Below are 27,954 nucleotides of genomic sequence, written 5' to 3'. Positions count from 1 at the left end.
GGTGCCCCTGAGCCACACACAGTTCCAGGCACACAGCAGTCCACATTGCCATCAAGCAAGCCGTAGCACTTTACTCCAAATGCTCCATTCAAAAACTCTGTCTCCCGCAGGAGCCAGACAGAGATCGTAATGGCGGCACAGCCCAGAAAGCCGGCATTTTAAAACAGCCAGTTTTTTCCTGCTGCTGAGTCAGGACAATTTCTTTGCAGCACGCAACCAACAAACAGCAAAAAGCTGTCTTAAATTCTCTTTCTGTCCTTTTTAAGCCCTCTCAGGTTTTATGTGGAGTTCATTATCACGCTGGGCGCCACTCTGTTGTAATAGGAGCGGCAGGGCTGCGTCCCCAGGCACCCGGCCGCCCACATGGCTTATGCCCCAAAATAATTACATGGAAACTGTATTCTTTTGATCGCTGCCTGGCCCATTAGTTCCAGCCTCTTATTGGCTAGCTCTTACATATTGATCTAACCCATTTCTAATATTCTGTGTAGCACCACGAGCTGGCTTACCAGGAAAGATCTTAACCTGCGTCTGTCTGGAGTGGGAGAATCATGGCGACTCCTTACTCGGCTTCTTTCTCCCAGCATCCTGTCTGTTTACTCCACCCACCTAAGGGCTGGCCTATAAATGGGCCTAGGCAGTTTCTTTATTATTTAACCAATGACCTTCCTCCATCAAATTGATCAATTTCTGCATTACTTTGTGCTAGAGGACCTGGCAGAATTCTAAGGACTAGTAGATTCTTCTATATGTCAATCATCTAATTGCTCTTGTACCAGCTGTTCTAAAGCCTACAACTTTTCCTCAGCTAAAGGCCATTGCTTGACCCATATTGGCTTCTCAGTCAACCATTTTAAAGGCAGGGACATTTGAAGGGTCATCAATTGCTTTGTGTCCTTGTACAGCCCAAATGGCCGGTGTTCATTGTAATATCTTCTAACATTTTCCTCAGAAACAGAAGCTTTAGGGGCTGCAGGAATGTTAATCTGGGTATTCCATTGCTGCAATATGTCACAATCCCACAAATTCACTGCAATATTGGCTATATATGGCCTTTGTTTTCCTATTTGCCCTTCTGACCATATGCATTTAACCCATCTCATGCTTTGTCTTACCCGAGACAGGGTTCCAATCCCCATGAACTGAACATCTACCTCCTGAAGAGGCCAATTTGGATGCCAAGATTCTGGAGTAATGATACTTAATCTGCACCCATGTCTAATAAGCCTTCAATGAAAATGCCATTTATATGCACTCTTAGCTTAGGTCTTTGTTCATTTATAGAAGTCTGCCAGAATATACATTTCCTCTGTCCCACCAGAGTTCTTGACTCATTCTCCACATTTATCTCATCATTCAGACCATTATTGCTTTCTACAGCAGGCACGGGACCTTCTAATTTTCCTGATGAGACACGTTCTTCACAATAACTGGGAATGACTGGACCACATTTGTCATGGGGGCCTGGGAGAGGTCCCCCATGGTGTTTCCCAATGGTATCAGGTTGCCTTGTCTAGCTCTTGCCCCACAAATCAGGGCACCAGGTATTGAAAATTAGGTCGGTATGATAAATAACCAGGCCTGCTCAAGAATAACAGTTATATTTTAATGGTTAAAAAGGGGAAACTCACGCTACAAGAGTGGGAGGTCCAGCGGGTACTGTGCAGAGAGGGAGCACATCTGGGTCCTCCCAGTTTTTCTACCTGGGCCCCAGGTAGCCACACCCTAACTAGATGTGATTGGTTGATAGAGTTTCCCCATCACCCATTTCTATTAATCTTCACACTATTGCATGTCTCATGACTTTTTTTTCTCCTCCTTCATGACTGACTTCCTTTATGTCCAGTTGTTACTCAACCTTTCTTCTTCCCAGAGCTCTTTCTGTACAGAAGTTCTTGCTATACCACCTGCTTAGCTATTGTGTGTGGGTATGTATATACATGTATATATATATATATATTACTTTAAAAATTTTATTTTATTGTTTTTATTGCACTATATATGCTTTTTCACTCGGCCATTTAGATTTTTATTAAACCAACACAGTAACATTTCTTTACACTGTGCAAAGGGATATTGTACAGCATTTTCCTGCTACTGGGTTGCCTCATCCAATCTTAAGATGAGGGGATGTTCCTGGTCTTATTGTAACTTGTTATGCCATGTTTGGTTGATAGCCTTGGGAAGCCTGTGCTTTTCAGAAGGGAAATGGAGGAGGAGTGGATCTGGGGGAATGCAGAGTAAGGGAGGGGTTGGGAGGAGAGGAGGAAGGGGAGGCTGCTGTCAGGATGTAATATATGAGAGAATGGACAAAAAGAGTATTGCTGTATCAGAATTCCCACCCTGAATAAAATCCCAAGAGAATCAAACAGGACAGCAGAAACCCTTTTGATATCTCCCATCCCTACACAAAAAGAATCCACAAAGACACCCATGCCTGCAATGAACATGATTTATTCTCCTTTCCTGTGTCATTAGCATTCTAGTAACTACATAGGTTTTTATCCATGCATGTGAGTCCATGGATTGGAGAAGAATTCTGGGTCCCACACCACAAAGTTCTCAACGGTAGAACAGAAGCACGGCTGCTTCAGTTATCTCCCGGCTATTGCTGCTCCCAATGTGAGTTCCGTATCCATTCCAATCAAATGAAGAGAAGTCTCCACACTGCACAGGGTCACTTTCTGGAAAGAATCCTCCTCCACCAATGCAATGCTGAAAAACAGGGGGAGGAAGTAGCAATGAGAGGTGTTATGGTTCGGATATAAAGTTCCCTATCAAAAGGTGTTAGATACTGAAGACATGATCCCCAGGATAAGTAATATTCAGAGGCAGAACATTGGGGAGGGGATTAAATATGAGGACCCTGCCTTCATCAGTTAGTTAATCACTAATGGAGCTACCATGTTGAACTGACTATTGGGAGGTGGTGGTGGTATGGAAGGGGGCCTCTGGTTAGAGAAAATAGATCACTGAAGGTGTGAGTGGCATGTTTTAAAGGGTATCTTTCTCTGACCATTCCCGGTCATTCTTGACTTCTTGTAACTAAGAAGTGAGTCATATTGTTCTGATATGTCTTTCCTGCATGATATTTCTGCTCCACTATAAATTTAAAAGCAACAGTGCCAAATGACCATAGGTTAAAATCTCAGAAACCATCAAGCGTTACTATTGCTGTGAAGCAACATCATGACCAAAGCAAGCTCGCTCTCTTGCTCTGGTTGGTGTGTGACATGGTACTTAGCGTGTTTGGAGACCCAAATGGCAGAGAGATGGCACGGGATCAGAGGTGACTTCAGCCTTACACTGTATCTGTGAGTTTGTCCTTCTCATTGCATCCCCTAATAAATCGGTTTTTATGCCTTTGTGAATTCATGCTTCACAAAGGTGAATTGAAACCCATGGCCTGTAGCTAGCTGTGTCATCCTTGTTCCGTGGGACCCAGAGCCTGCAGACATCCGCGAGCTGCCACCTGGACATGGTGGAGCTCCACAGAAGCCATGGGTTAGGCTGCATGCCCTTTCACATCTGGAGCTGATCTCACCATGCACAGTGCTATAGGTACGTGTATTAGTCACATTAGCCGCCCCAGTCTCCTCTCTCCCCCACGCTGAACCCTGTGGCTACTGTAACTGCTCAATGATTCTAATCTGCCTTGTTCTTCTGTCTGACCTGAACTGCTTTGCTTATGAGCATGCTGTTTTGTGGACTGAGGCTGTTTCCAACCCAATCCCAAAGACATTAAGGTCTGGTCAGGGAACAGTCACAGCAGTCACAGTCTGGCCTGTCCTATGCCAAAGCACAAGTGTTTTTTCCACAGCCTCAGACCATCCTGCCCTGTAGGAGCAGGGCCTGCGTCTAGCCAGTCCCTCAGCCAAGCTGGGTTTCTGTGTTTATCTTTGGCTGTCCTGGAATTTGCCTTGTAGATCATGTTGGCCTTGCACTCACAGAGATTCACCTGCCTTTACCTCCCTAGTGCTGGAATTAAAGGCGTGACCCACCATGCTTGGTGAACACTGGGTTTTAAATTATGTGCTCTGGGTTTCCTGTGTGCAATCAATCAATCCCTCTAAGACTACAAGATAGGCACTTCCCGCCAGTGATTATTGAGCTGGTTGTTAGGAGTGCTCTCTGGTTGCTCCACATGCCTGCCATCTTCCCTTGGCATGTACCCCACCCCCTAATCAGGTTCTAAGCAAGTCTAACCAATTTTGTTAGATATAGTTCATTTCAGCTTTCCTAGGTCTCACAGGTTATTCAGGTTGTGCTCCAGAACCTTAGTGTTACAATGGCAACACCTGCTGGCCAACATCCTTATTACACCATAAAAATCTCAGTAGCCACCTGAACCTGCTACCTGAACACTGGCTCCACCTGCTGATCAACAAGATTATTACACTTACCACAGCTTTCTGAGGATTTTAATGGAGGTAAATTATTTGATAACTAAATATTAGATTGATAAATAATAATTTTTCTATACCAATTGTGGATAATATCACCATTCAGGAATTTAAAAACCTTTTCATTTCTACTATGGATGGAATTTTAGAAGAGACTTTGGACCTATCTGGAATGTATACATTCTTAACCATAGTTGCTATAGTCTGGAAATTCATATTACATCCTTAAGATATGGTGTGATAAAAGTTCCAGGGTGAGAAACTTACTGAAATGTTATAGACTTTACAAACTGACACTGAGAAATTACCAAAAGGATTCATTCCATAGATGATAAATTAGCATGCAAAATTTATTCCATAGAACATGGAATTGTTCAGTTGGCAGAAAAGATTCATTTAAGTCAAATGGCTATGGAATGTTAGCAGATAGAACATTGGTTTTGGAAGGCAATTTTCAAGCCTTTCAGATAATCTCTAAGTATAAAAGTTATGATTGATGGCTAAAATTAAATCCTTAAAATCGTATGTGAATGATGAAAACAAGAAGCTGAGTGATCTAATGAAATCATTGGAATCATTCTCTGTTCGGGAAGTTCAAACCTTACAGAAAGCAGTGAAAAATAGATTTCGATGTTTAGAAGAATGTGTTAAAACTGATCAAAAGAGCATTGATGCTCAGACAAAAGAGATTAGAGGGGACTTAACATCACCAGTTTCTCACAGAGTCAGAGAAGACTTGCCAAGACTTGTAACTTCAGCTGATATAATCTATCCCATTACAATTCTGAAAAGGCAGCAAACATTAACTATCCAGAAGGATATACAGAGAGTAAATGGGAGCATATACATATGAAAGATTTAAAAGATTTTAAGGAGGCAATAGTTTCTTATGATATGCATTCAGCATCTGTGAGGCAGTTGTTAAATGCACAGTCTTCAAGAAATAGGATTACACCATGTGATTGGTTTCAACTAGCCTTAGCAGTTTTATAATATGGTCCTCAGTTACAATGGAGGAACTATTAAAGAGAGGAAGCTAAGGTCCCTGAATATCAAGGTAAAATCAGAGTCTATGAGGTTTCCCAAGATCAAATTTTTGGTGAGGGCCATTATGCTGATATAAATAGTCAAGCTATTAACAGTGAACATATTGTGTCTCTATGCCATACAACAGCCTCAAATGCTTGGGACAGGATTCAAGAACTAGGAAAAGAATTGAGTTGTATACTAAAGTTATACAAGGGTCACAAGAACTCTTTGGTGACATTTTACAGAGATGGACTAAAACTGTTCATATAGGGGTATCAGATCAAGAAGCTAGATAAGCACTAATAGAATCTCTGGCTTTTGAAAATGCTGAGAATGCAAAAAGATACTTTGGCCTTTAAAGATCAGATCAGCACCAATAGATGAGTGGATTTAACACACAGCCAATGGTGAGTCTCTTGACTAATGAGACCTGGGCAAGAGAAGCATTTTCCAAAGGCCTGAAGACACATCTAAATGCCAATTTTTAAAATTGTGGTAGAATAGGCCATTTGAGAAGAAACCGAAGACAGGGAATTCCTAGAAATAATGTTTCTTCTGGGAATGACCCAAGTAGAAGGCCCCAACCTTCTTGATTATGCAGAAAATGTGGTAAAGGTCAACATTGGGCCAACAAATGTAGATCAACAAGAGACAAACAAGGTAACTCTTCACCATTGGGAAGCTTCTTGGGGGACCTTTTACAGGCCCCCAAGTCAAATGTGGTCTAGTCATTCCCAGTCAATGTGGAGAACAATCTTTCCCAGAATAATTAGAAAATCTAAGGTCTATTGTAAAAAAACATAATGCTTGCTTGACGATAGAATAGTTTTGGAGGATGAATAAAAAATTCCAGGAGGAACTAGAACATGTATACTTTGGCAGACTTCTATAAATGACCAAAGACCGAAGCTAAAAGTACAAATAAATAACATCGTAATTGAGGGATTATTAGACACAGGTGAGGATGTGACTATTAATACTCCATAATCTTGGCATTTGAATTGGCCTCCTCAGAAGGTAGATGTTCAATTTCTTGGGATTGGAACCCTATCTCAGGTAAAACAAAAACATAAAATGGGTTGAATGCACAGGGCCAGAAGGACAGAGAGGAAGGCTGAGGCCATCTGTGGCTAATGTAGTAGTGGCTCTATGGGGTCATGTTATACTGCAGCAATGGAATACCCAGATTAATATTCTTCACATCTCTGAAACAGACCATAAACCAACTCATGTTTCTGGGAAGAATATTACAAGGCACTATTTAAAAAAAAAACACAACAGTTTCTGACCATCCAGGTTGTAAAAAAACAAGGCAAACAGCTGTCAAACTCTCAGAGGTACCAATAGTCCTACCCTTAAAATGGTTTTGTATTATGCTTATAAACTTTTTATTTAGACAAAATGGGGGAACTCTTGTGAGAATTCATTCTGTCAATCACTTTGGGGTGCCTGCCTTAGGGCATGGCCTAGTGTGCTAGGTGATGACTAATAAGCTTGAGAGGAAAGCATGCTCACTCTCTTGCTCTGGCTGGTGTTTGGTGTGGTCAGAGACCCAAGCAGCAGAGAGGTACATTGGATCAGAGGTGGCTTCAGCCTTACTCTGTATCTGTGAGTTTGTCCTTCTCATTGTACTCCTTAATAAGTCAGTTTTTATACCTTTTTGAGTTTACACTTCATGTATGTATAGGCAAACCACTCATACATATCAAATTAAATAAACACACCTGAAATAACACAAAATAAAATACCACCCAAAGAAGCTAGTAACATGAGAGCTGGAGTGATGACCCCAAGGTTAAGACATCTTGTGCTTCTATCAAAGAAGCAAAGTTCAGATTCCATCTTCGACATCAGATCCCAGTACCCAATCAAAAGACTTTAGTTCCAATTCCCAGGGAACCAATATCTCCTTTTGATCTCTGCAATAACTTGAATACACATGTACTCACATACAAATAAAGTCAAGTAAATGTTTTAAAAATTCAGAATCATGCCTATAAATCCCTCCTTGATCCCAAACATATTCAGCATCCAGACATCTTGGCGCACTATTTGATATTCACCTACTCAAATGAAAACAGTGAAACTATTCAAAATGTCTTCTATTCCCATTCTCTGTATTCAACTATTAATAAATTAAAAATCTTTGGAGCCCATTAATGCCTCCTCTTTCCCCAGACTCCTATCACAGTTCATCAGGATTCATTTGGACCATGGAAACCATTTAAATACTTATTTCCTTATGCTTACTCTTTTCTTCATTAAAATCTGTAACCTCTAGGTGTCATACCTGTGTTATCTTTGAAAAAAAAAAAGAATGCTCACATTAATCTCATGTGCCTGTTAAAACATTGCAGTGGTCCTCATGACATACAGACCAAAAACCACTGGTGTGATGCAAAAGTTGTTTCCTGATCTAGTCCGTATTAACATTTCCTGTATCCTACCACATCTTACATCCCAAAATTTAAAACACCTCGCTACTCCCTCAACACCACAGGCTCTCCTCCATTTCATCATTCCACATTACAGTCCCAAGGTCCACCTAGACAAGAAGCTGCCTCATCTTGACCAGGTGAAGTACAAGTTAGTGACTGAGGAATAAATAAATGGACACTGAGATCTTCAGGATCACCTGCCAGGAGCTCATGCTCCTCTTCTCATAGTGTTACATTAGCGAGGGATGGATCACAAAAGAGCATGCTATTTTTTAAGACAGAGTCTTACGATGTAGCTCTGGTTGACCTGGAATTCACTATGTATCTGTTTCACTCTTAAAGCTAAATCCTGGGTGGAGAGCAACTCCCTAACAATCTCAGCCCCCAATGACTTGCACACAACCTCCTGAACACAAGTGTCACCCTCATTCCTGGTGACTGAGTGCTTCATCCTAAAAGCTAAGCAAACAGCAACAGTGCATTAGAAGTTTGTAATGTTGACCATGGTTTTCTTTTTTTTTTTAATTTATTTTTTTTATTAATTAATTTATTTAATTATTAAAGATTTCTGCCTCTTCCCCGCCACCACCTCCCATTCCCTCCCCCTCCCCCAATCAAGTCTTCCTTCCTCCTCAGCCCAAAGAGCAAGCAGGTTTCTCTGCCCTGTGGGAGGTCCAAGGACCACCCACCTCCATCCAGGTCTATTAAGGTGAGCATCCAAACTACCTGGGCTCCCACAAAGCCATTACGTGCAATAGGATCAAGAACCCATTGCCGGCCGGGCGGTGGTGGCGCACGCCTTTAATCCCAGCACTCGGGAGGCAGAGGCAGGCGGATCTCTGTGAGTTCGAGACCAGCCTGGTCTACAGAGCTAGTTCCAGGACAGGCTCCAAAGCCACAGAGAAACCCTGTCTCGAAAAACCAAAAAAAAAAAAAAAAAAAAAAAAAAAAAGAACCCATTGCCATTGTTCTTCAGTTCTCAGTAGTCCTCATTGTCCATTATGTTCAGCGAGACCGGTTTTGTCCCATGCTTTTTCAGTCCCTGGCCAGCTGGCCTTGGTGAGTTCCCCATAGAACATCCCCAGAGTACTACTCAGCAGTAAAAAACAATGACTTCTTGAATTTTGCATACAAATGGACGGAAATTGAAAACTCTATCCTGAGTGAGGTAAGCCAGACCCAAAAAGAGGAACATGGGATGTACTCACTCATATTTGGTTTCTAGCCATAAATAAAGGACATTGAGACTATAATTCGTGATTCTAGAGAAGCTAAATAAGAAGGTGAACCCAAAGAAAAACATATAAGCATCCCCCTGAATATTAACCTTCATCAGGCGATGAAAGAAGACAGAGACAGAGACCAACATTGGAGCACTGGACTGAAGTCTCACGATCCAAAGGAGGAGCAGAAGGAGAGTGAGCACGAGCAAGGAACTCAGGACTGCGAGGGGTGCACCCACACGTTGACCATGGTTTTCAACGAGACAGGATTTCTGTATCTAGACAGAAATTCTGATCCCTGAGATGTAGCAAGGTATAGGGAAAGGTCACACTCTCATACATGTACACATACTAATTCAATAGTCTCCCATGCTCAATATACACAGAAACACACAGACAACCCCAGTCTTATTCATGAGCTTCTTTGGTCACTACACAGACTCACATGCTCAGTGTTACATCCAGTGACCTTTATCCCGGCACACAAGGCGTTGGCTGCTCCTTCATTATTAAATACTCTGAATTGGACGTATCCTGCAGTGAATTCCCCTGAAAACAAAAGACAGGAAACAGCATTTAAGGAAAGTGCTAGAAATCACTGTCAGCCCAGATCCTATGGTGTCAGGTTCAGGATATACAGTCTAAAATATCAGACCCATTGGGGAAGCTTCACCTATTCTTATCCACAGACCCCAGGAGCCAGTCCTTGAGAAAGGTCCCCATCTGTCAGAGCTTGAATGGAGAAATTTCTGATATAGCAAGGTCTCTACTGAATATCTCTAAGGACTTGTCACAGCAGTTAAGTGCATTCATTCTGGCCCTGTTTTTATTTTATCTCACTAACTTTTCTTTAAAGCCTATATCCCAAGAATAAATAAGAAGTTCTTTGAACTATACAGCAAAAGTTTAACATTTATAAGGGTACATGACCCATTTGGATTTATATTAAACAGCAGAGCAGTCATCCTTCACAACTGAAATAAATACATTTTTTTCTCTTGTTCAGTCCCTGTGTACATGAACCTTTCCAGTTCCTAATTAAACTTCTGACTGATAATGAGATTGCTAAGAATAGATTCCAGAACCATGTATCCCCAGTGCAAATGCTAACTCTCCTGGTCATGCCCTGTGCTTTCAGGCAAGTTCCAGGACCTTCAGTGCTTCTTTTAATTTGTTAAATGGGTTGGTGATAGTTGAGAGCCCAAGGACAATCAATTGAATCAAGTGTAACAAAACACAAACATTCAGAGGGTCCAGACGAGCATTAGAGACTCACTCTGGCCATCGGGGGAGTAATACGAGGCTGTCTTCTGTGCATCACCAAAGTCGTAGGTCACAGGTAATGCTGGACCATTGTCAGTCCAACACTTCCCTCCTCCATATTTCACTGGGTACTTCTACAAGAAACAAAAGAAGTCTGGGTAAGGACTACAGCACTGGCACTCCCAGTAGCACTGTTCTGCACAGAGAAACACTGCTTGTGTGCAATAAGTGAGATTGTTTCCAAAACAGTTAGATAAGAAAGATTCCTTTCCATTGTCTCTCTGACATCCTTGGCTTCCCCCTTTTCTCTCCTCTCCTCTCCTCTCCTCTCCTCTCCTCTCCTCTCCTCTCCTCTCCTCTCCTCTCCTCTCCTCTCCTCTCCTCTCCTCTCCTCTCCTGTCCTCTGCTCTCTTCTCCTCTCTTCTCCTCCCCTTCGCTTTCCTCCCCTCTCCTCCCCTCCCCTCCCCTCTCCTCTCCCTCCCCTCTTCCTTCCCTCCCCTCCCCTCTCCTCTCCTTTTCTTTCTCCTCTGTTTTCCACTTACCCCTATCTTTTTCCTTCCTTGGCTCATTACACTTTAGAATGAGAGGAAAACAGAATACCACACACCCAACCTCAAACAATTGCCTATCTCCACACCCATGAAAAGCAGCCTAAGTTAGCAATCATAAATACCTGGTACAGGCCAAACAGATTATGGCCCATGCGCTGAAAGAAACCACTAAAAGTGCGGTATCGCAACAGGGATCTGTTCCTCCAATTTTTCAAGGGGATATCGTTGGGTACATGCCAGATCCCCAGGTTCTCAGCCTGGATGTCGAAGTAGCCAGGGTTCTGGAAAGCAACAAATACTGAGTCTGACAAGAGCAGGAGGTTTCACTGAGCAAAAGTCCCCAGCAGAACTGATATCCCTAGGCTGAGGTGGACAGAGGGCCAGCCATGCTCAGATGACCTATTTCCAAGGTCCATCCACTTCCTACTTACCAAAAAACCCTACTTGGATGGCTTTAAGGTAAGCACTTTTCACTTTTTCTCCCATGTTGAAGGACAACCTTCCCACCCTCTCCAGGGCATCCTTGAGCTACACTCGCATCCTCACGCTTCCCCAAGTGACTACAGAGTGCACCTACCTTGTAGTCATCACTTGTGGCCCCCTCTGCAGTCCCAAAGGTGTTGTAGTTGGCCCAGTTGCCATCTCCCTTTGGGTTTTCTCTTCTGTTGCCTTGCTGACTGGACCAACGATCGCCCACCGTGCACTTCCCATACATGTTGTTCTCGTGCACACTGGCCACCAGGGTCCAGCCACCACCAGCAGTGGTCATGTCACAGAAGGTCTGGTAGATGACACCATTCTCCGTGCGAAGGAAATAGAGGCCATCTGTAGAGAGAAGCAGTCCACTGCCCTGTGTGCAGGCTCATTGTCCATTTCTGCTCTAGAAACAGAATGGCTCTAGGAACTACAAACATAATTAATTGATGTGGGATTTCCCTCTGTTTGCTGTGAATATCTTTGGTTAATAAAGGAACTTCTTTGGGCCTATAGCAGTGCTATAGGGGAACAGTGCTAAGTGGGAAAAACTAGAAGGAATGCTGGGAGAAAGGAGGCGGAGTCAGGGAGAAGCCATGGAGCCTCCACTGGAGACAGACACACCAAAACTTCACTGGTAGGTAATGATCTCGTGGTGATGCACAGATTAATGGAGACGGGTTAAATTAATATTTAACAGCTAGCCAATAAGAAGCTAGAGCTAATGGGCCAAGCAGTGTTTTAATTAATACAGTTTCTGTGTGATTATTTCAGGGCTAAGCAGCCAGGAAACAAACAAGTGGCCTCCTCCAACAGCTAATGCTTCATACCCTGAGAGTCCTACCACATGTGTCCCTGGGTTCTGCCTGACTTCAGAAAGTCATGCTTCTGTGACTGAAGGAGAACATAGAATTACCCAAACTGACAGTGATGTTTTTCTAATGCTAAACAGAATATTTACAAAGGTTTTAGTAATTCTACTCAGTATATACACAAAGAAGTGGGAGCAGGGACTCATATATGTACATTCATGTTTGTTACAGCTCTGGACACAAGACCTGAAAGGCAGAAACAAGTCAAGTACTTTTCTATAGAAAAAGGATTACCCAGTATATTCTATGCTGTCTCCTATGCAATATATATATTGTGTACATTCCTATATATCCAATAGATCAAAAAGAGTAAAGTGAACTGGAAAAATGGCTCAGTGGTTAAGAGCAAGTACTGTTCCTGCAGAGGAATTGAGTTAGGTTCTCATCCCTCAAACTTGGCATTTGTACAAGTCCACGTCACTCCAGTTCCGGCGGACTAGATGGCCTATTCTGAACTCTGCATGTACCTACACATACATGTACACAATATCCCACACAGACATGTTTATCTACACACAGTAATAATAATAAATCTTTTTAAAATAAATGAACTATTTTACAACACATATGAGCCTTGAAGATTGCTAACAAAATGAGGCAGGTTAGTCATATGAGGTAACAGATATTGACAGATTCATAGAAGTAGGAAACAGAACAGCAACTCACAGGGAATATGGGAGTTCATTGATACAGAATTTCTATTAAAGGAACAAAAACTGTCTGGAGATGGATAGTGGTGATCCATACCCTTGTGAAAGTCATTCTTGACTCTGAATACCCTTAAAGTTGATTAAGTGCAATTTTTATCCACTATGTACATTTTGTAACATTTTCTATATATAAATAAAGCTGTTCCATGGGACAAAAGCCTTATTTCCTAGCTGGGTTATGTGTCTGCATTTCTGAGACAGGGTCTCCCCAGGTTAGCTTGGAGCTTTCAATCCTCTGCCGTAGGCTCCCAAGTGTTAGGATCACAGTGTGCTCTTTAAATGTTCATCACTCACCTCGTGCCCTGGTGACCTCCTGCTTGATTTCCTTGCAGCTTCTGAACAGAGAGGAAGACACAGGATTGGCCTGGCTGTTGGTGTCCAGGTTGTCTTTAACTAGAGAAGATGCAGAGTTTCACACTCATGGGACACCCTGCCTCCCCTGTATTCATCATAAACTCATTCCATGACTTCTCAAAGCCTCCCTCTGATAATCAACAAGAATTCTAAGTAGGAATAAAGACAAGAGATTTGAAGGTATGGAGAAGTTTCTGTCCAAAGTCCTGAAAAAGAAGAATAAAGTGAAGTCCAGGTTTGCAAATAGAAAAAAATGCAGGGAGCCTAACGTGCCTGAAGCATGGATAATGAGGTAGACAGGGCAGAAGCTAGAACAAGAGAGCCTGGAATCAAAAGCCTTGCAAATTGGCCTCAACTCTGCAAAGTCCTCTGAGAACCTAGAAGACTGGAAACAAATGAGAACGTTGGTGTCAGAGCTACTCAGTTGTAAGTAGCTCCATGTTTACAAGTCAAACATTTTTAGATTGTATTCACTGTGTCTGAGAGTCAGTTCCCTGGTGTCTAATATCAAGCTGACAAAGATTATCATGTGGAGATCACATAAGACGTGTTTAGGGACTTGCCTTCTTTCTTAAAGATACCAAAATATCAATGAAGAGGAATTACACATTTAAATAATTTTGAGTTCTTGTAGAGAGCAGAATTGAAGTAAACATTCTCTGCTCACAAACCAGACCATTCCCTTCCCTTGGCACTGAAACTCAAAGGCCAAGGTCCTAAGCATAAGAAATGACCTGGATGGGACACAGTTCCTTTAGGAGTTCCTCTAGAATTACACACAAGTATAGAGTTAGGACCAGTGCATTTCTCAACAATCTCACTGCTGCTGTCCAATTCCTTCAAGAGGCATCATCACCCAGCCTACATCTCAAAGGCATCATCTCTATGATGGACGGCATAGGTTGTATTTACATTCCAGGAAAAGAACATAAACCCACAACTAAACAAAATTTATTATTGTACAGACTGAGGGTGGGCAATAATTGGGAAAGGCTGGAGGGAGGAAAAGGAGTGGGAAAAGAATGCAATCATATTTAATTTAAAATATTTATTATTATTATTTTTAGAGGCATGAACTGTGGTGACCCACTTATTTATTCCCAGCATTTGGGAGGCAGAGGTAGGAAGATCTCTGAGTTTGAGGACAGCCTGGTCTACAGATCAAGTCCAGGATAGCCCAGGGCTATACAGAGAAACCCTGTCTCCAAAAACAACAAACAACAGGAATGATAACAACAAAAGCGTGATCTCTGGCCTCGAGAGACCCAGGTCTGGAAAGTATTTAAGGCTAGTGCTGACTGCCTTTAATGCTAGAAGTGACTTGAGGAGTCTGGAGTCCTATATCAAGACTCACCTGCAGTGCACCCTCTGGTGACCAAAATGATAAACAGCAGGATTCTGAACTGGGTCATGGTCATCTAGAGAAAAGCAAGATGAAGGTCACTCTCTATCCAGACCATCTTTTCCCCCCATCCCTGTCTCAGCTCCTTTCTAGTCCTCGTCAAAGGCTCCTTCCTTCTCTTTAAACTCCTCGTATCACTGGGTCCTAAAGCAGACCTGAGCCGGAGTCCACTTTCCTTCTTCCTCTGACAGCAATTACCTTCCCCTCCATACCTGGCCAGACACTCAGAGTTGCCCGCTGAGTGGAGATGAGCCTCTCTCTCTCTCTGCAGAGTGTCTAGTGTGGTCCAGGTGAGGCTCTTGTTCTTTTATGGGAAGAGCCTGGTGGGAATAGCCCAGACTTTGCCAGGCTCCTCCTTTTCTGGCAGGAGACCACTGGAGGGGCAACTTTTATTTATTGCGGAAAGTTCTTTGTAGATAGATGACTCATGGGATTCAAAGTCTCTAGAAGATAAATATTAGATGCCATATCCTGGTACTATCCTCACGTTTGGAAATTTTATCGATCTGTGCAATTTCAAAAAGGAAATATATGAGGAGACTTGCAACATTTGATGTCTGCTATGGGATGTCTTTCTATATACTGTAAATATGTGTTGCTCTCATTGGTTGATAAATATAGCTGCTTTGGTGCATGGAAAGGCAGGATAGAGGGAGGCAGTAAATCCAAGCAGAGATGCAGGAAAAGAAGGAGTCTGGGAGATGCCAACAAGCTGCTGAGGAAGAAAGAGATTTAGAACATGACTTAACAAGTCAAGAACTACATGGCAAAGCATAGATAAGAAAAACGGGTTAATTTAAATGTAAGAGCTAGTTAACAATAAGCCTGAGTCATTGGCCAAGCATTTATAAGTAATATTAATCCTCTGAGTGGTTATTTGGGAACTGGCAGACAGGACAAAAAACCTCTGATTACACACATCCATTTGGATTTTTTTGTTTGTGTCTTTCTTGCAAGGTAATTCTTAAAATCTCCAAATACTTATAATTATTATCATTTTTGAGGAGAAGACTTTTTTTTGGGCTAGGGGAGAACATGAGAGTACATTTCATGTAGCCCAGGCTGGCCTCAAACTCACTGTTTATTGTCAGGAGCCGTGTCCCCCAGAATTTACAGGAAGCACCGCCGTGAGGAGTTTTTGCAGAGGGCTTCACTTCTCAATTGTATTGAGAATAGTCTTATTGACCAAGCCTATCCCACACCCAAATTAACTGTTAATTGAGAGTTATCTGTTAGCAGAACCTGCCTCACATTCCAAACTATCTAGGCAACTAGGTGTGTCACCTTGTGACTTCCCGACCAAGGAATCGTGACCCGACCCATCGTAACCTCTCAGACTCCGTGGACCACGTGGCAAGATCCCGTGCCCCAGCCCCCCAAGCTATTCAGGGGCTATATAAGCTGTAACCATGACCCTAATAAACTGAGGCTTTGACAAATACGCTTAGCCTCCTTCCTTCTCATCAGCCTATGCCTTTCAGGTGGTGCCTCTCCGTGACCCTGGAATAACTGGCCAGCCAGGCGGGTTACAAACCCTAGACTGAGTAACCCATCGAGGTGGCTACAGTTTATGTGAAGATGTCCTTGGACTCCTGATTCTCTTCATCCTACCTTCTAAGTGCTGTAATTACAGGCACACACCATCAAACCTGACTATAAAAAGACAAGTTTAACATCAAAATAGTAATATAAACATTTAAAAATAAATATAAACCTTTATTCTGCATAAATTGAATTCCTTATAACTCTCACTCACTATTTTGTCCTTGATTGTCTCAAAATTACTACAAACTAGTAAAATTTTTAAAATACTGAATGTGGTATAAAATAACAGAAATAGCTTAATTTAAGATGTAAGAGCTAGCTAGAAATATGCTTAAGTGATTGACCAAGCAGTGATTTAAATAATATAGTTTCTGTGTGATTATTTTGGGTTTTGGAAGCCAAGAAACAAATGAGGTGCCTCCACCAACAGTTCAGGGTGCCACTGCTTTTCCTGTCCTTCTGATGTTTACAGCCTGGGGTCACTGCTGAGCTCCCCCCCCCACACACTTCTAGGTTGGGATAGGAGTCACACTCCCCCTCTCTCTCCCAGATTTCTTTTTAATAACTAATACAGGAGAATTCCAAGGACTGATTGATTCTTCAATATGTTGATCATTGAGCTGTGCCTGTACCAACTGTTCTAAGACATGTAATTTTTCTGATGCCAAAGGCCATTTTTTCACTCAGAGAGGTTTGTCAGTAACCATTTTAAAGGTAGGGCTGTTGGTACCTTTGAAAGATCAGTAGCATCCTGTTATATACAATGTGAATGGTTGGTGACTGTCCTTTGTAATAAATTTGAATATTTTCCCCAGAAATGTTAGTTAATCCACTGCCATTTCAGCCAGCAATTGTAACTCTGCAGTTACTGGCCTGCTTTTCTGGCAGTGGCCTGGTGGGAACTTTTTCCTGCAGCCACTTTGTTGATTCCACTAAAGGTAGCTTTAACTAAATCTCTATCTCCTATTTGTATATAAAATCTGATAATCAAAGGCTGGGGTGAAACCTGCTAGCTCAGAGAGGTTGAGTGGCACTTAGATAATCTTCTTTCCTTGGTGACATCTCCCTTGAAAATTTCATCCCTCTGCTCCACCAAAACAGGAAAAAGATGCACCACTCAAAACCCCTCCCTACTACTTCCAGTGCATCTTTTCCTCTCTTCCAGATGTCCTCTGATGCTCTATGATCACTTTCTGTCAACTAGTTGCTAACTCAGCCTCCTGACCCATGGTTAATATTATTTAATTAATGTGAATGCAAACTTGGGGTTCACAGTGGGATTGAATATCCCCCAACACCACAATACTGCTAACAAGGATTGTTATAAAACCTAAGCCTTAGCTAAGAATGATGGCCCATAATCATAATCCTAGCATTTGAGAGGTGGAGACACAAGGATAAAAGTATTCAAGGTCATCGTTGTCTACATGGTGCATTGAAAGGCAGTCTGAACTACAGGAGAGAGAAACAAATCAACATACATACAGACACACCCACACATCCACACACCACTGCTTTCACCACCATGATGAGTCTTGTGAGTCCATTAAAATATTATTGTCACCATGTATCAGCTGGGGTTATGTAGGCCCATATTTCTGTATGGTGTAGCAGCCAGGCTCTGAAGCCATAGGCCCACCTGAGACGGTCATGTAGACCTGCAGACAGCCTCAACAATAGCCAGGATGTGCTGCTCCTTCTCTTTTGTTGTAAATGTAGATCACCTGGGGAGAGTTGTTGGCTGAAACTGATGACTTAATGGTCAGGATGTTTGGTGCTCCTTCCTTTGTAATTTGGAGGATATCTTATAGAGATGCTAATTCAGGCCTACGTGACAGCTAGCATACAGGTAGATGCAGATGTGACAGAAGGCATTCATGTAGTTACCTAGCAGACAGCCTAATGTATTTTCCCCGCTCAATTGATGTAATGGTATATAAGCTGTTTGGATAATAAACACAGAGAGATTGTCAGGAGAAAGAACCCTGAGATGCCCTTCCATGATGACTGTGTAAGTTGTGTCTGATTATTCCTTGTGGCTCCGTACGAGTCCAGTTAGGGAAAATAATTATCTGTGTTGGAGCGACACAGTCTCCAACAGGGTTCAAAGCCCATTTCATGGCAATTGTGTCACTTACCTCTCTCTGAATTAGTAATTTAAAACAAGAACTATTTCTTATGTCTATGAAGCTACAATTTGAGTAGTACTTAGAGGGCTTGACAGTTTCTACTGTGTTTAACATCTGCTGGGTCATTCCCATGCTTTCTTCATCTTTACTGTCAGGGTGGGGATTTTAGGCCTGAATCACTGACACATTTGAAAGCAAAGCAAGCCAATCGCTGGTGGTCAGTGGGTTGTATGACTGCATGGCATCTGCTCTCTCCAGTCTTCCTCTTGCTCCCTTTGATACTCAGGTGTCACTTAGATGAACATCTTTTCACAACAGAATAGAATCAGAGATGTTAGGAGTGTATGTGTAGAGCCAGTGAGTATGTTATTTCTGCTGTTGGTAATGATGAGCTAGGTGGTGGTGAGAGCAAGGTCAGGGGACAGGAATTACCTCTGTTGACCTTTCTTCTTGTGCTATAGACTAAACTGGAAGCGTTTGAGTCTCTGTTGCATGTAGTGACAAGGTGGAAGTTTTGATGAAGAGAAAACATGATGACAAGAGTATCAAAAAATAAGAGCCTTGGGTTTGATCTTCGACCTTGAAAAAAAAAGGTATGTGTGTTGGGGGTAATATGATTGCTTTAATATGTGCTTCTTCACACCTTACTCAAGTTAAAAAACTTTTTTTTTTGAGACAGAGTTTTCTGAGTAGACCTGTGTGTTCTGGAACTTTCTCTGTAGTCCAGGCTAGCCTTGAACTCAGAAATTTATCTGCTTTTGTCTCCTCAGTACTGAGATTAAAGGTGTAGGGTACTATGCCTAGCATTATTTAAATAACAACACTTTTATTTATTTAATGTGTGTGTGTGTATGTGTGTAAGGGTGTACAAGTATGGAAGACAGAAGACAACTGTAGCATGAATTCTAATTGGTCTTGATAGCAAAACTTGGAGTCAGCTATCAGGGGTTGAAAGCTGAAGAATCAGAGTAGAGCAACCAGCCACTAGAGTTCTTAGCTCTTCCAATTCTTAGACCAAACAGGTGATCTTGACCTCAGACTGCCTTCTCTGCTCCTTTCTCTTCAGGCTTTATATTCCTCTCTCTATCCAGTCATATCCTTTAGTGTCTCAACCTCCTTAGTGCAGGGATTAAAGGTATGTGACTCTAAAATACTATGATTAAAGTTGTAAGCCACCACTGCTTGGTTCTTTTTCTCTTTTACACTGGATCAATTTCTTGTAGCTCAGGGTGACCTTGAACTAACAGAGATCCATCTGTCTCTGTATGCCAGGTGCTGGGATTAAAGTTGTATACCACTATTACCTGGCTACTGTAGCTAATTAGTGTGATTTGTTCTTCACTCTGATCTTTAGCAAATTTTATCTTTTAGATCATAAACAAAATACCACCACATTTCGCCCTTTTTGTCTAAAATAAGAGAGAAGGTTATAACTAATATAAGAAAAACTATATACAATAAGTACAATAACTATATACAATATATATAAGCAATATGTACATCAGCAATGCTAGTCCATTTGCATTTGACAAACTCAAAGAAAATACTCTATTATCTAGCCTATCTTGGTGAGTTCAAAGTGTTGTACCTAATTCACTTTCTATTCTAATTTGCTACTACCTCAAAATTATATTTTTATGTCTCTCGAAATTCACTTCTTTAGTGAATTTTTTATGTGTCTGGTAAACAAAGAAAAGCATAACTATAACTATCTTGTCTTCAATTCCCTCAGAGACCCAAGAAGGAAAAGTATTAACTGAATAAGCAGGAAGTGCAAGCAAGCGATGTCCAAAAAATGTGAGAAATGACAGAGAGCTGGATGCCTGGACAATCACTGAAGGTTCTTCTGAAATCTTGGGGCATCCATCTTCAGCCTAAAGGCCTAGAATACTTGAGAGACTCTTCTAAGAAGCAGATATTTGAAGGATTGCTCTCCTGGTGTGGAAGTTCTTCTGTATATGTGTTGCTTTTATTGGTTGATAATAAGCAGCTTTCAGCCAATGACTTAACAGAGTAAAGCCAGTCTGAAAGAGACATATATAGAGAATCAGAGAGAAGCCATGTAGCTGCCACTTACTCTGCTGGAGACCACTGTAACTTTGCCAATAGGCCACGACCTCGTGGGTGGTGCACAGATTAATGGAGATGGGTTAATTTAAAATATAAGAGCTAGCTAGCAATACACTTAAGGTATTGGCCAAACAGTATTGCAAATAATATAGTTTTTGAGTGATTATTTCAGGAGTCTGGGTAGCCGGGAAATAAGCAGCTTCCCCCAACACCCTACTTGTCTTGAAAAGGTTTTGTAGTCGCTCTGTTTATTATGTCCTGCTTGGATAATTAGGACAGGACACTGTTAGCAATCAAGGCAAGTGCCCTTTCTTGCTACTGGCTTACTTTTGCCACAGACATATTAAACTCTATGTAGAGTTTCTTCAATATCCATCATCTTTTTTTATGATGTCTTATTTATTTATTTATTTATTCTAAAATTTTCCACCTCCTCCCCTCCTCCCATTTCCCTTCCCCTCCCCCCACTCCAGTCCTAAGAGCAGTCAGAGTTCCCTGCCCTGTGGGAAGTCTAAGGTCCTCCCTGCTCCCCCCAGGTCCAGGAAGGTGAGCATCCAAACAGGCTAGGCTCCGACAAAGCCCATCCATGCAGTAGAATCAAAACCCAGAGCCATTGTCCTTGGCTTCTCAGTCAGCCCTCATTGTCAGCCACATTCAGAGAGTCTGCTTTGATCATATGTTCCATCAGTCCCAGTCCAGCTGGCCTTGGTGAGCTCCCATTTGATCAGCTTCACCGTCTCAATGGGTGGTTGCATCCTTCACGGTCCTGACTTCCTTGCTCATGTTCTCCCTCTTTATGCTCCTCATTTGGACCTTGGGAGCTCAGTCCAGTGCTCCAGTGTTGATCTCTTTCTCTATCTCCATCCATCACCAGATGAAGGTTCTATGGTGATATGCAAGATATACATCAGTGTGGCAGAGAAACCTGCTTGCTCTTTGGGCTGAGGAGGAAGGAAGACTTGATTGGGGGAGGGGGAGGGAATGGGAGGTGGTGGCGGGGAAGAGGCAGAAATCTTTAATAATTAAATTAATTAATTAATAAAAAAAATCAGCAAGAAAAAAAAAAGATATACATCAGTGTGGCTATAGGAGAAGGCCAGTTCAGGCGCCCTCTCCTCAGCTGCCCAAGGAACAAGCTGGGGACATCTCCTTGGACACCTGGGAACCCCTCTAGAGTCAAGTCTCTTGCCAACCCTAAAATGGCTTCCTTAATTAAGATATCTACTTCCCTGCTCCCATATCCACCCTTCCTCCATCCCAACCATCCCATTCCCCCAAATTCTCCCCATCCTCCCCTTCTCCCTTCTCTTTCCCCATCTCCCCTTACCCTCACCCCACCTCCATGCTCCCCACTTTTGTCTGGCAATGTTGTCTACTTCCAATATCCAGGAGGATAACTATATGTTTTTCTTTGGGTTCACCTTCTTATTTAGCTTCTCTAGGATCATGAATTGTAGGCTCAATGTCCTTTGTTTATGGCTAGAATCCACTTATGAGTAAGTAGATACCATATTCATCTTTTTGTGTCTGGGTTATCTCACTCAGTAAAGTGTTTTCTATTTCCATGCATTTGCATGCAAAATTCAAGATGTCATTGTTTTTTACCACTGAGTAAAACTCTAAAGTGTATATGTGCCACACCTTCTTTATCCATTCTTCTATTGAGGGGCACCTAGGTTGTTTCCAGGTTCTGGCTATTACAAATAATGCTTCTATAAACATAGTTGAACAAATGCTCATCTTATCCGGAGTAGATTGGTGCTGCTAGGAGCAAACTTGTCTCATTGACATAAAAAAGAACCTATGTTATTAAAATACCTTAAAAACCTTATTCTCTAGATCTCTTAAGTGTTTTAAGATGACCTGTCTCTAAAACATATGTTTGCTTGACTTTGAAAACATTCCTAGTATGACTACAAGTTTAATTGTAATAGGTGATTAATTACTAACCTGTATTTTCTTATTATCTTAACCAGTTGGTAATAATAACCTTCAAGAACTAGAAATTTTCTTTGCATTGTTAAATGAACAGTATAGGTAAAATATCTTGAGCAAGATTAGAAATGTGTGTATGTTATATCCTAACAAAATTATTCTCAACTTTGTATAATATACATAATTTGTATACAGTATACTAAAGTCCAATCCAAAGTAAAATATTTAAAACTAGTAGATTGTTTTTAAAAGTAGATTAAATAATCTACCACTTTATCTCATCATATCTATATCCCTTTTTCTTTTCAGAGTAGATTCAATAATCTACTCCTTTATCTTATCATATCGGTGTTCCTCTTTTTTCTTTTCAAAACAAGAACCTTGAATCTAATCTCTTTTGTTTCCTGCCTGGTACCAATAACAGCTTGCAACCAATCCCTCAAACAATAACAAGTATTTATAACCCAAATGAAAGACAAAAAACCACTCACCCCACCTCTTGGGAATGTAGGTGTCATTGTTCATAAATTTACTTCTAATCATATGGGGGTCAAAGACATCTTTAAGGGACCCTAAAAAGAAAAGCAATATGTTAATTGTCAAGTCCTGGGAGAGGGAGCTGTATTATTTGTTGTCCAGTCTCTGCATAATGGGAAAATGCAGGGCTTTTCTTGGGTCCCGGGTGAGAGTAGTCTGTGAGGCTGAATCATCTCAGCTAGCCACCTTGAAATTGTTCTGAGAGTTTGTAGTCCAAAGCTGATCTTTAGGTGGGGTTTTTAGCTTAGTGGTTTTATCACAGTCCTGATGAAATTGTCATTGTGGGGCCGCATTTTCCTTTTGGAGACTTCAAAGATTACTATTAGGCATGGTCATGATTTACTTAATAAAACTGATAGAGATTCAAACCTGAAACCATATACAGCAAGGTAGATTGATGGAGGAGGGTCATCTTTCTATCTGTTGCTTTCATTGGTTAATTAATAAAGAAACTGCTTGGCCTCTGATAGGGTAGAATTAAGATAGGCGGAGTAAACAGAACAGAATGCTGGGAGAAAGAAGCCGAGTCAGGAGTAGCCATGATTCTCCCACTCCAGACAGATGCAGGTTAAGATCTTTCCTGGTAAGCCAGCTCGTGGTGCTACACAGAATATTAGAAATGGGTTAATCAAAGATGTGAGAATTAGCCAATAAGAGGCTAGAACTAATGGGCCAGGCACTGTTTAAAAGAATATATGTTAATATTATAAATTTTGAGAGAGTATTTCCATCTTAAGAAAAGCTGTCAAAGATTCAAAATAAAACCAAAAGATTATGAAATTAGTGGTAACATAATAGTCCCTTAATTTTTTTCTGTTCCGTATCAAGTAATTCTTCTCTCATAAGACAGAGATTTTAGATTTTTCTTTAACAACCATGCTTAGGTTTAGAGAAGGAAAGAGTCACTTTCCAACTCCAAAGTCAGCTTTAATCTTTAATTTGACTGGTACTACAAAAAGATCATTTGTATTATATGTCTATAGAGAATAGCAGAAACAAACATTTGGGAAGATTTATGAAAGTTTATGCCATTGGAAATGTGATATACTAATAGGTTAATTACTCTTTTTCTTGGGACATTTTATCTGGAAGATTTGTCCTTTTTCTTCAGATGTCTCATTTGTCCAGTGATATTTGGATTCCTTAGCTGAATGCCTTTATACTTCTGAAAAGATAAAAACAAAACCCTCCACCAACCTTAATTTTGGGGAGGTTCTCTTTTGGCAAGTGATACTTGATTAAATGAAAAGCATCTGTTAATTTTATAAATCAGTTAAGATTAAATGGCCATGCTACTTGCTGAATTATCATGTCTTCTAATTAAGAGGTGTCTCTTGTTCAAATTGTATCTTTATCAATTTTGATTTTTTCCTTTTTTCTTTTCTATTTTGTGAAAACAAAGCAAAACTTTTTCCCCAATGTATGTTCTGGTTTCCATTCTGAGGTCAAAACATCTTTAAAGTATACCAGCTGATTTAATTCCATAGTTTTTTTTTCTATCCAATGTATCTCAGCACTTTTTCATTAGCACTTTTAATTCAAAGTTAATAAAGTATTATGCAATCTATTTCTGGGGGCCTTTATTACCCCTTTCTGTTTATTTAGCATATCCTTTAGAATATTATTTAATTTTTCTGTAGTTGCCTGCCATGTATAATTGTTTGGTTTACCTGTAATGTGTTTTATATTATAACAAGCAAAAAATGTCTTAGGTACATAAGCTGGAGCATTGTCTATCTTAATTTGTGCAGATATATCCATCATGGCCATAACTTCTAGCAAATATGTAATTGCCGAATCAGCCTTTTCTGAACTCAAAGCAGTTGCCCATTGAAATCCTGAATAGTTATCAATGGTATAGAGTACATATTTTAGTTTTCCAAATTCTACATAATGGAACAAAATTTGTCTGCCAGATTAGATTCTTTTGAGTTTCCTTTGGGTTACTTTCTGCAGGTAGTGGAGTTTGCATAAAGAACAAGTAGTACATTTCCTTATAATTTCCTTGGCTTGTTGACAAGTGATTAAAAAATCTTGTTTTTTTTAAAGATTTATTTATTATATATACAGTGTTCTAGGTACCAGATCTTATTATAGATGGGTGTGAGCCATCATGTGGTTACTGGGAATTGAACTCAGGACCCCAGAAGACCAGAAAGTGCTCTTAACCTCTGAGCCATTCTCCAGCCCAAAAACTTGCTTTTAAACCCTTGCTATCGACATGATTTTTTAATGCAATTAGGAGGCCCCCAGCACATTTCCAATAAATAGTTGATCAGTTTCTCCATTGCCTTTTGCTAGTGGCCCTAGCAGACCCAAAAGGGATTAGATGTCTGATATATATAATGATTCCTATTCCTGGTTATTTCTTGTGTTGGAATAAATAATGAAACCAATTCTGTATCATTTGGTATAAACTCAGTGGTTTCAATATACAAAACAATTCTTTCTGCATATTGTGAATCAGTAACTCTGCTCAGAAGTTCCATAAAATTCATTAATGGTGTGAGAACAGCATATAATTCTGACTTCTGGACAAAATCATAAGGACTGACATCTACTTTACTTAAATTTTCTGATTTGTAGACTACTTTTCCTGAATTATATGCATTTGTATAGTGTAGCAGCATTTCAGGCTCTAAGACTGCTGTAATCAAGTCTCTCTAGTCTTGAGGGATAATTCTATTACCAATTGACCATGAGTTTAGCATCTGCTTCACAAATAGTGAATGCAAACGGTCTGAGAGCTGGCCGAGAGGATGGGAGCGCCGCCCGCGGGGCCGGAGGTCGCCGGTTCAAGTCCCGGCTGTGTGTGTGCTTGTGACGTGTGCGCATGTGTCATTAATCAGAAAAAAAAAAAAAACAAATAGTGAATGCATGCCATATGAGACTAAAACTTCATTGAATTTGCCACAGAAGTCCAATCATTTTTACAGAGCCTCAATCATTTGGCAATTCCTGTAAGGTTCTTGGATATATTAAGGTTGTTTGTTTGAAAACCTTACGTTGTTCCTTTCTAACCTTATAATGCAATACTGAAATTGGTTCTCCTTTAAATTCCACTGTCTTCATTTGAATATCTCTATGATCAGTTTTATTAAGTTTTTCTAAGGCCTGTATCTTGGCATCCATATGAAAAACTTTTTAAAAGGTAAACAAGAATTATTTAGCCATTACTGAGATAAAAAGAGTTTGTGTGCTGCATGCTCATTCTCAGAGTTAAAGTGCTGAGCATAGCTCCTACCTGGTGGTCCCAGAGCTGGCAATAATGGTACCTCCACCATTTTAAAAGTGGAGAGAGGCAGAACCAGCATCCAGAGCAGCTGCAGCCAAGTTGCTTACCATTTTAAAAGCTCTTCAAGACAGTAAAGAATTACAGATAATTCAATAAGGACAGTTTAAGACATAAAAGAACTCTAAATGGGTCACAGTGTTGGATAAATGAACATAGGCTTAGGAGAGTGAAGAAAAAGAGTACAGAGAGTCATAAAAATGTAAATGGTTTAAAAAATAAAACAATGTCTTTAAAGTCAGAGTAGAACAGAAATAGATTAAAAGAAGTTAAGAAAAACAATCCACATAAAGATGAAAAATTTACAGAAAATCACATTATATATATTATTGTGATTTCTTTGTATTTTTTTTGACTGTGAAGGAGCTAAGTACAGAAGACATTTCATTGTATGGGCTGCTAACCTAAACCAGCATGTACATTATAAAGGTATTTTGACTTCAGAATTTGGGTCTAAGGATATGTTGCTTTGGAAAAGAGGTTCTTCTTTTGTTTCCACAGATGATGAGAATCTGTGGATTCATTCCAGACTAATGTGATTTGATGGACCAAGAGCCCCTGAAAGGTTGCCTTGAACACCCCTCCAAAAATTACTTCTCCCAGTAAACAGCAGAAAGAAGTTTGGACAGAACAACACCCATATTCCCAAATATTGTTTATAAATGTTTGTTTATATTTAAAGGGGGATAAGTGATAGAGATGGATAATTTGCATTGGTATGGATCTTGGTTTATTGAAACAAATTTAAGGTAAATTTTGTTATATGTGTATTTCTGTTCTTGATTAAGGCATTGGGTTTGTGCAACTCTTTTAAAAATGCAATGTATAATTAAAAATATAGGTTAATAGATAATCATTTATTAATAAATAATCATCTATTAATAGTCAAGCTTATAGTTATATTAGTTAGACTTTCTAGATGTATAGAGATATATTTCAGTTAGCTAGGTCTTCTTCAAATATTTCAGAGACCTTCAGAATATGGCATTTAAATGTTTTAAGAAATTAGGACTTTTTATGACAGTGAGACATATCTGCTCCCAGCAACACCAAACTACTTCAAGAGGAAGATGGGCTTCGAAGAGGCTCCTTATGTAGTTGGCTAGCCATTTGGGCAAGAAGCCGCTCTTGCCTGGACTGCTTGGTGAACCGGAAATGCAGGACCCACAGTGAAATGACTGCTGAACTTGCCTAAAGGTAAGACTGCCCTTCAGGGTTCCTGCTTCATGAAAAAGTCTACCAGACATTCTGCAGGATACAGAAGAAAATGATTGACAAACTGCTAATATAGGTAGACCTGTCTGTGAAATTTCCTGCTTCATGGAAAAGTCTGCCAGATACTATGGGCCTGTAGGCTGAATATGGATGCCCCAATTGTACAAAGAACTTTTGATGACTGTTCAGGTAGTGAGATATCTCTGTCAATTCTAGAGTTTTGAAAGTTAATTACAATGAACTACTGTTTACTTAGGTAATATTATATCCTTCTGGAGTCTTTGATGGAATTGAAGAATTTATAGTTATAGTTTTCCTTAGTTATGATAAAAGATAAAATAAATGTAAATATTATAACTGTAATTCTTGCATGATACCTGTTTTGTTATATGAAATTTTACTATGTTAAAATTAAAACCTTCCTTTTTAATTTAAATAGAAAAGGGGAGATGATGTGGGATTTCCCTCTGTCTGCTGTGATTACCATTAATGAATAGGGAAACTGCTTTGGA

The 27,954-nt window shown here is 40.5% G+C and overlaps 1 protein-coding gene across 1 annotated transcript; it reads right to left on the bottom strand.

Moving 5' to 3' along the window:
• Positions 1 to 2,562: 2,562 nt before the first annotated feature.
• On the bottom strand, positions 2,563 to 14,729 carry LOC130874879 (intelectin-1a-like). The gene is made up of 7 exons (XM_057770419.1): positions 14,672 to 14,729; positions 13,258 to 13,356; positions 11,485 to 11,732; positions 11,030 to 11,188; positions 10,370 to 10,490; positions 9,539 to 9,642; positions 2,563 to 2,715 (listed from the first exon to the last, which is right to left on the bottom strand). Exons 1-7 carry the CDS (start codon positions 14,727 to 14,729, stop codon positions 2,563 to 2,565), a joined length of 942 nt encoding a protein of 313 aa, XP_057626402.1.
• Between the last annotated feature and the right edge of the window lie 13,225 nt (positions 14,730 to 27,954).

Source organism: Chionomys nivalis, chromosome 5, assembly GCF_950005125.1.
Source record: "Chionomys nivalis chromosome 5, mChiNiv1.1, whole genome shotgun sequence".
NCBI lineage: Eukaryota > Metazoa > Chordata > Mammalia > Rodentia > Cricetidae > Chionomys > Chionomys nivalis.
This window is presented reverse-complemented; position numbering and strand designations above follow the sequence as displayed.

Bases quoted from the DNA above. Each gene is read 5' to 3' on its own strand.
- LOC130874879 (XM_057770419.1), bottom strand. From the start codon at position 14,729: ATGACCCAGTTCAGAATCCTGCTGTTTATCATTTTGGTCACCAGAGGG. The intron at 13,357-14,671 runs GTGAGTCTTGAT...CATCTTCTCTAG, and splicing joins CACCAGAGGGTGCACTGCAG to TTAAAGACAACCTGGACACC. The intron at 2,716-9,538 runs GTGAGTCTGTGT...CCTGTTTTTCAG, and splicing joins CTGGATGTAACACTGAGCAT to CATTGCATTGGTGGAGGAGG.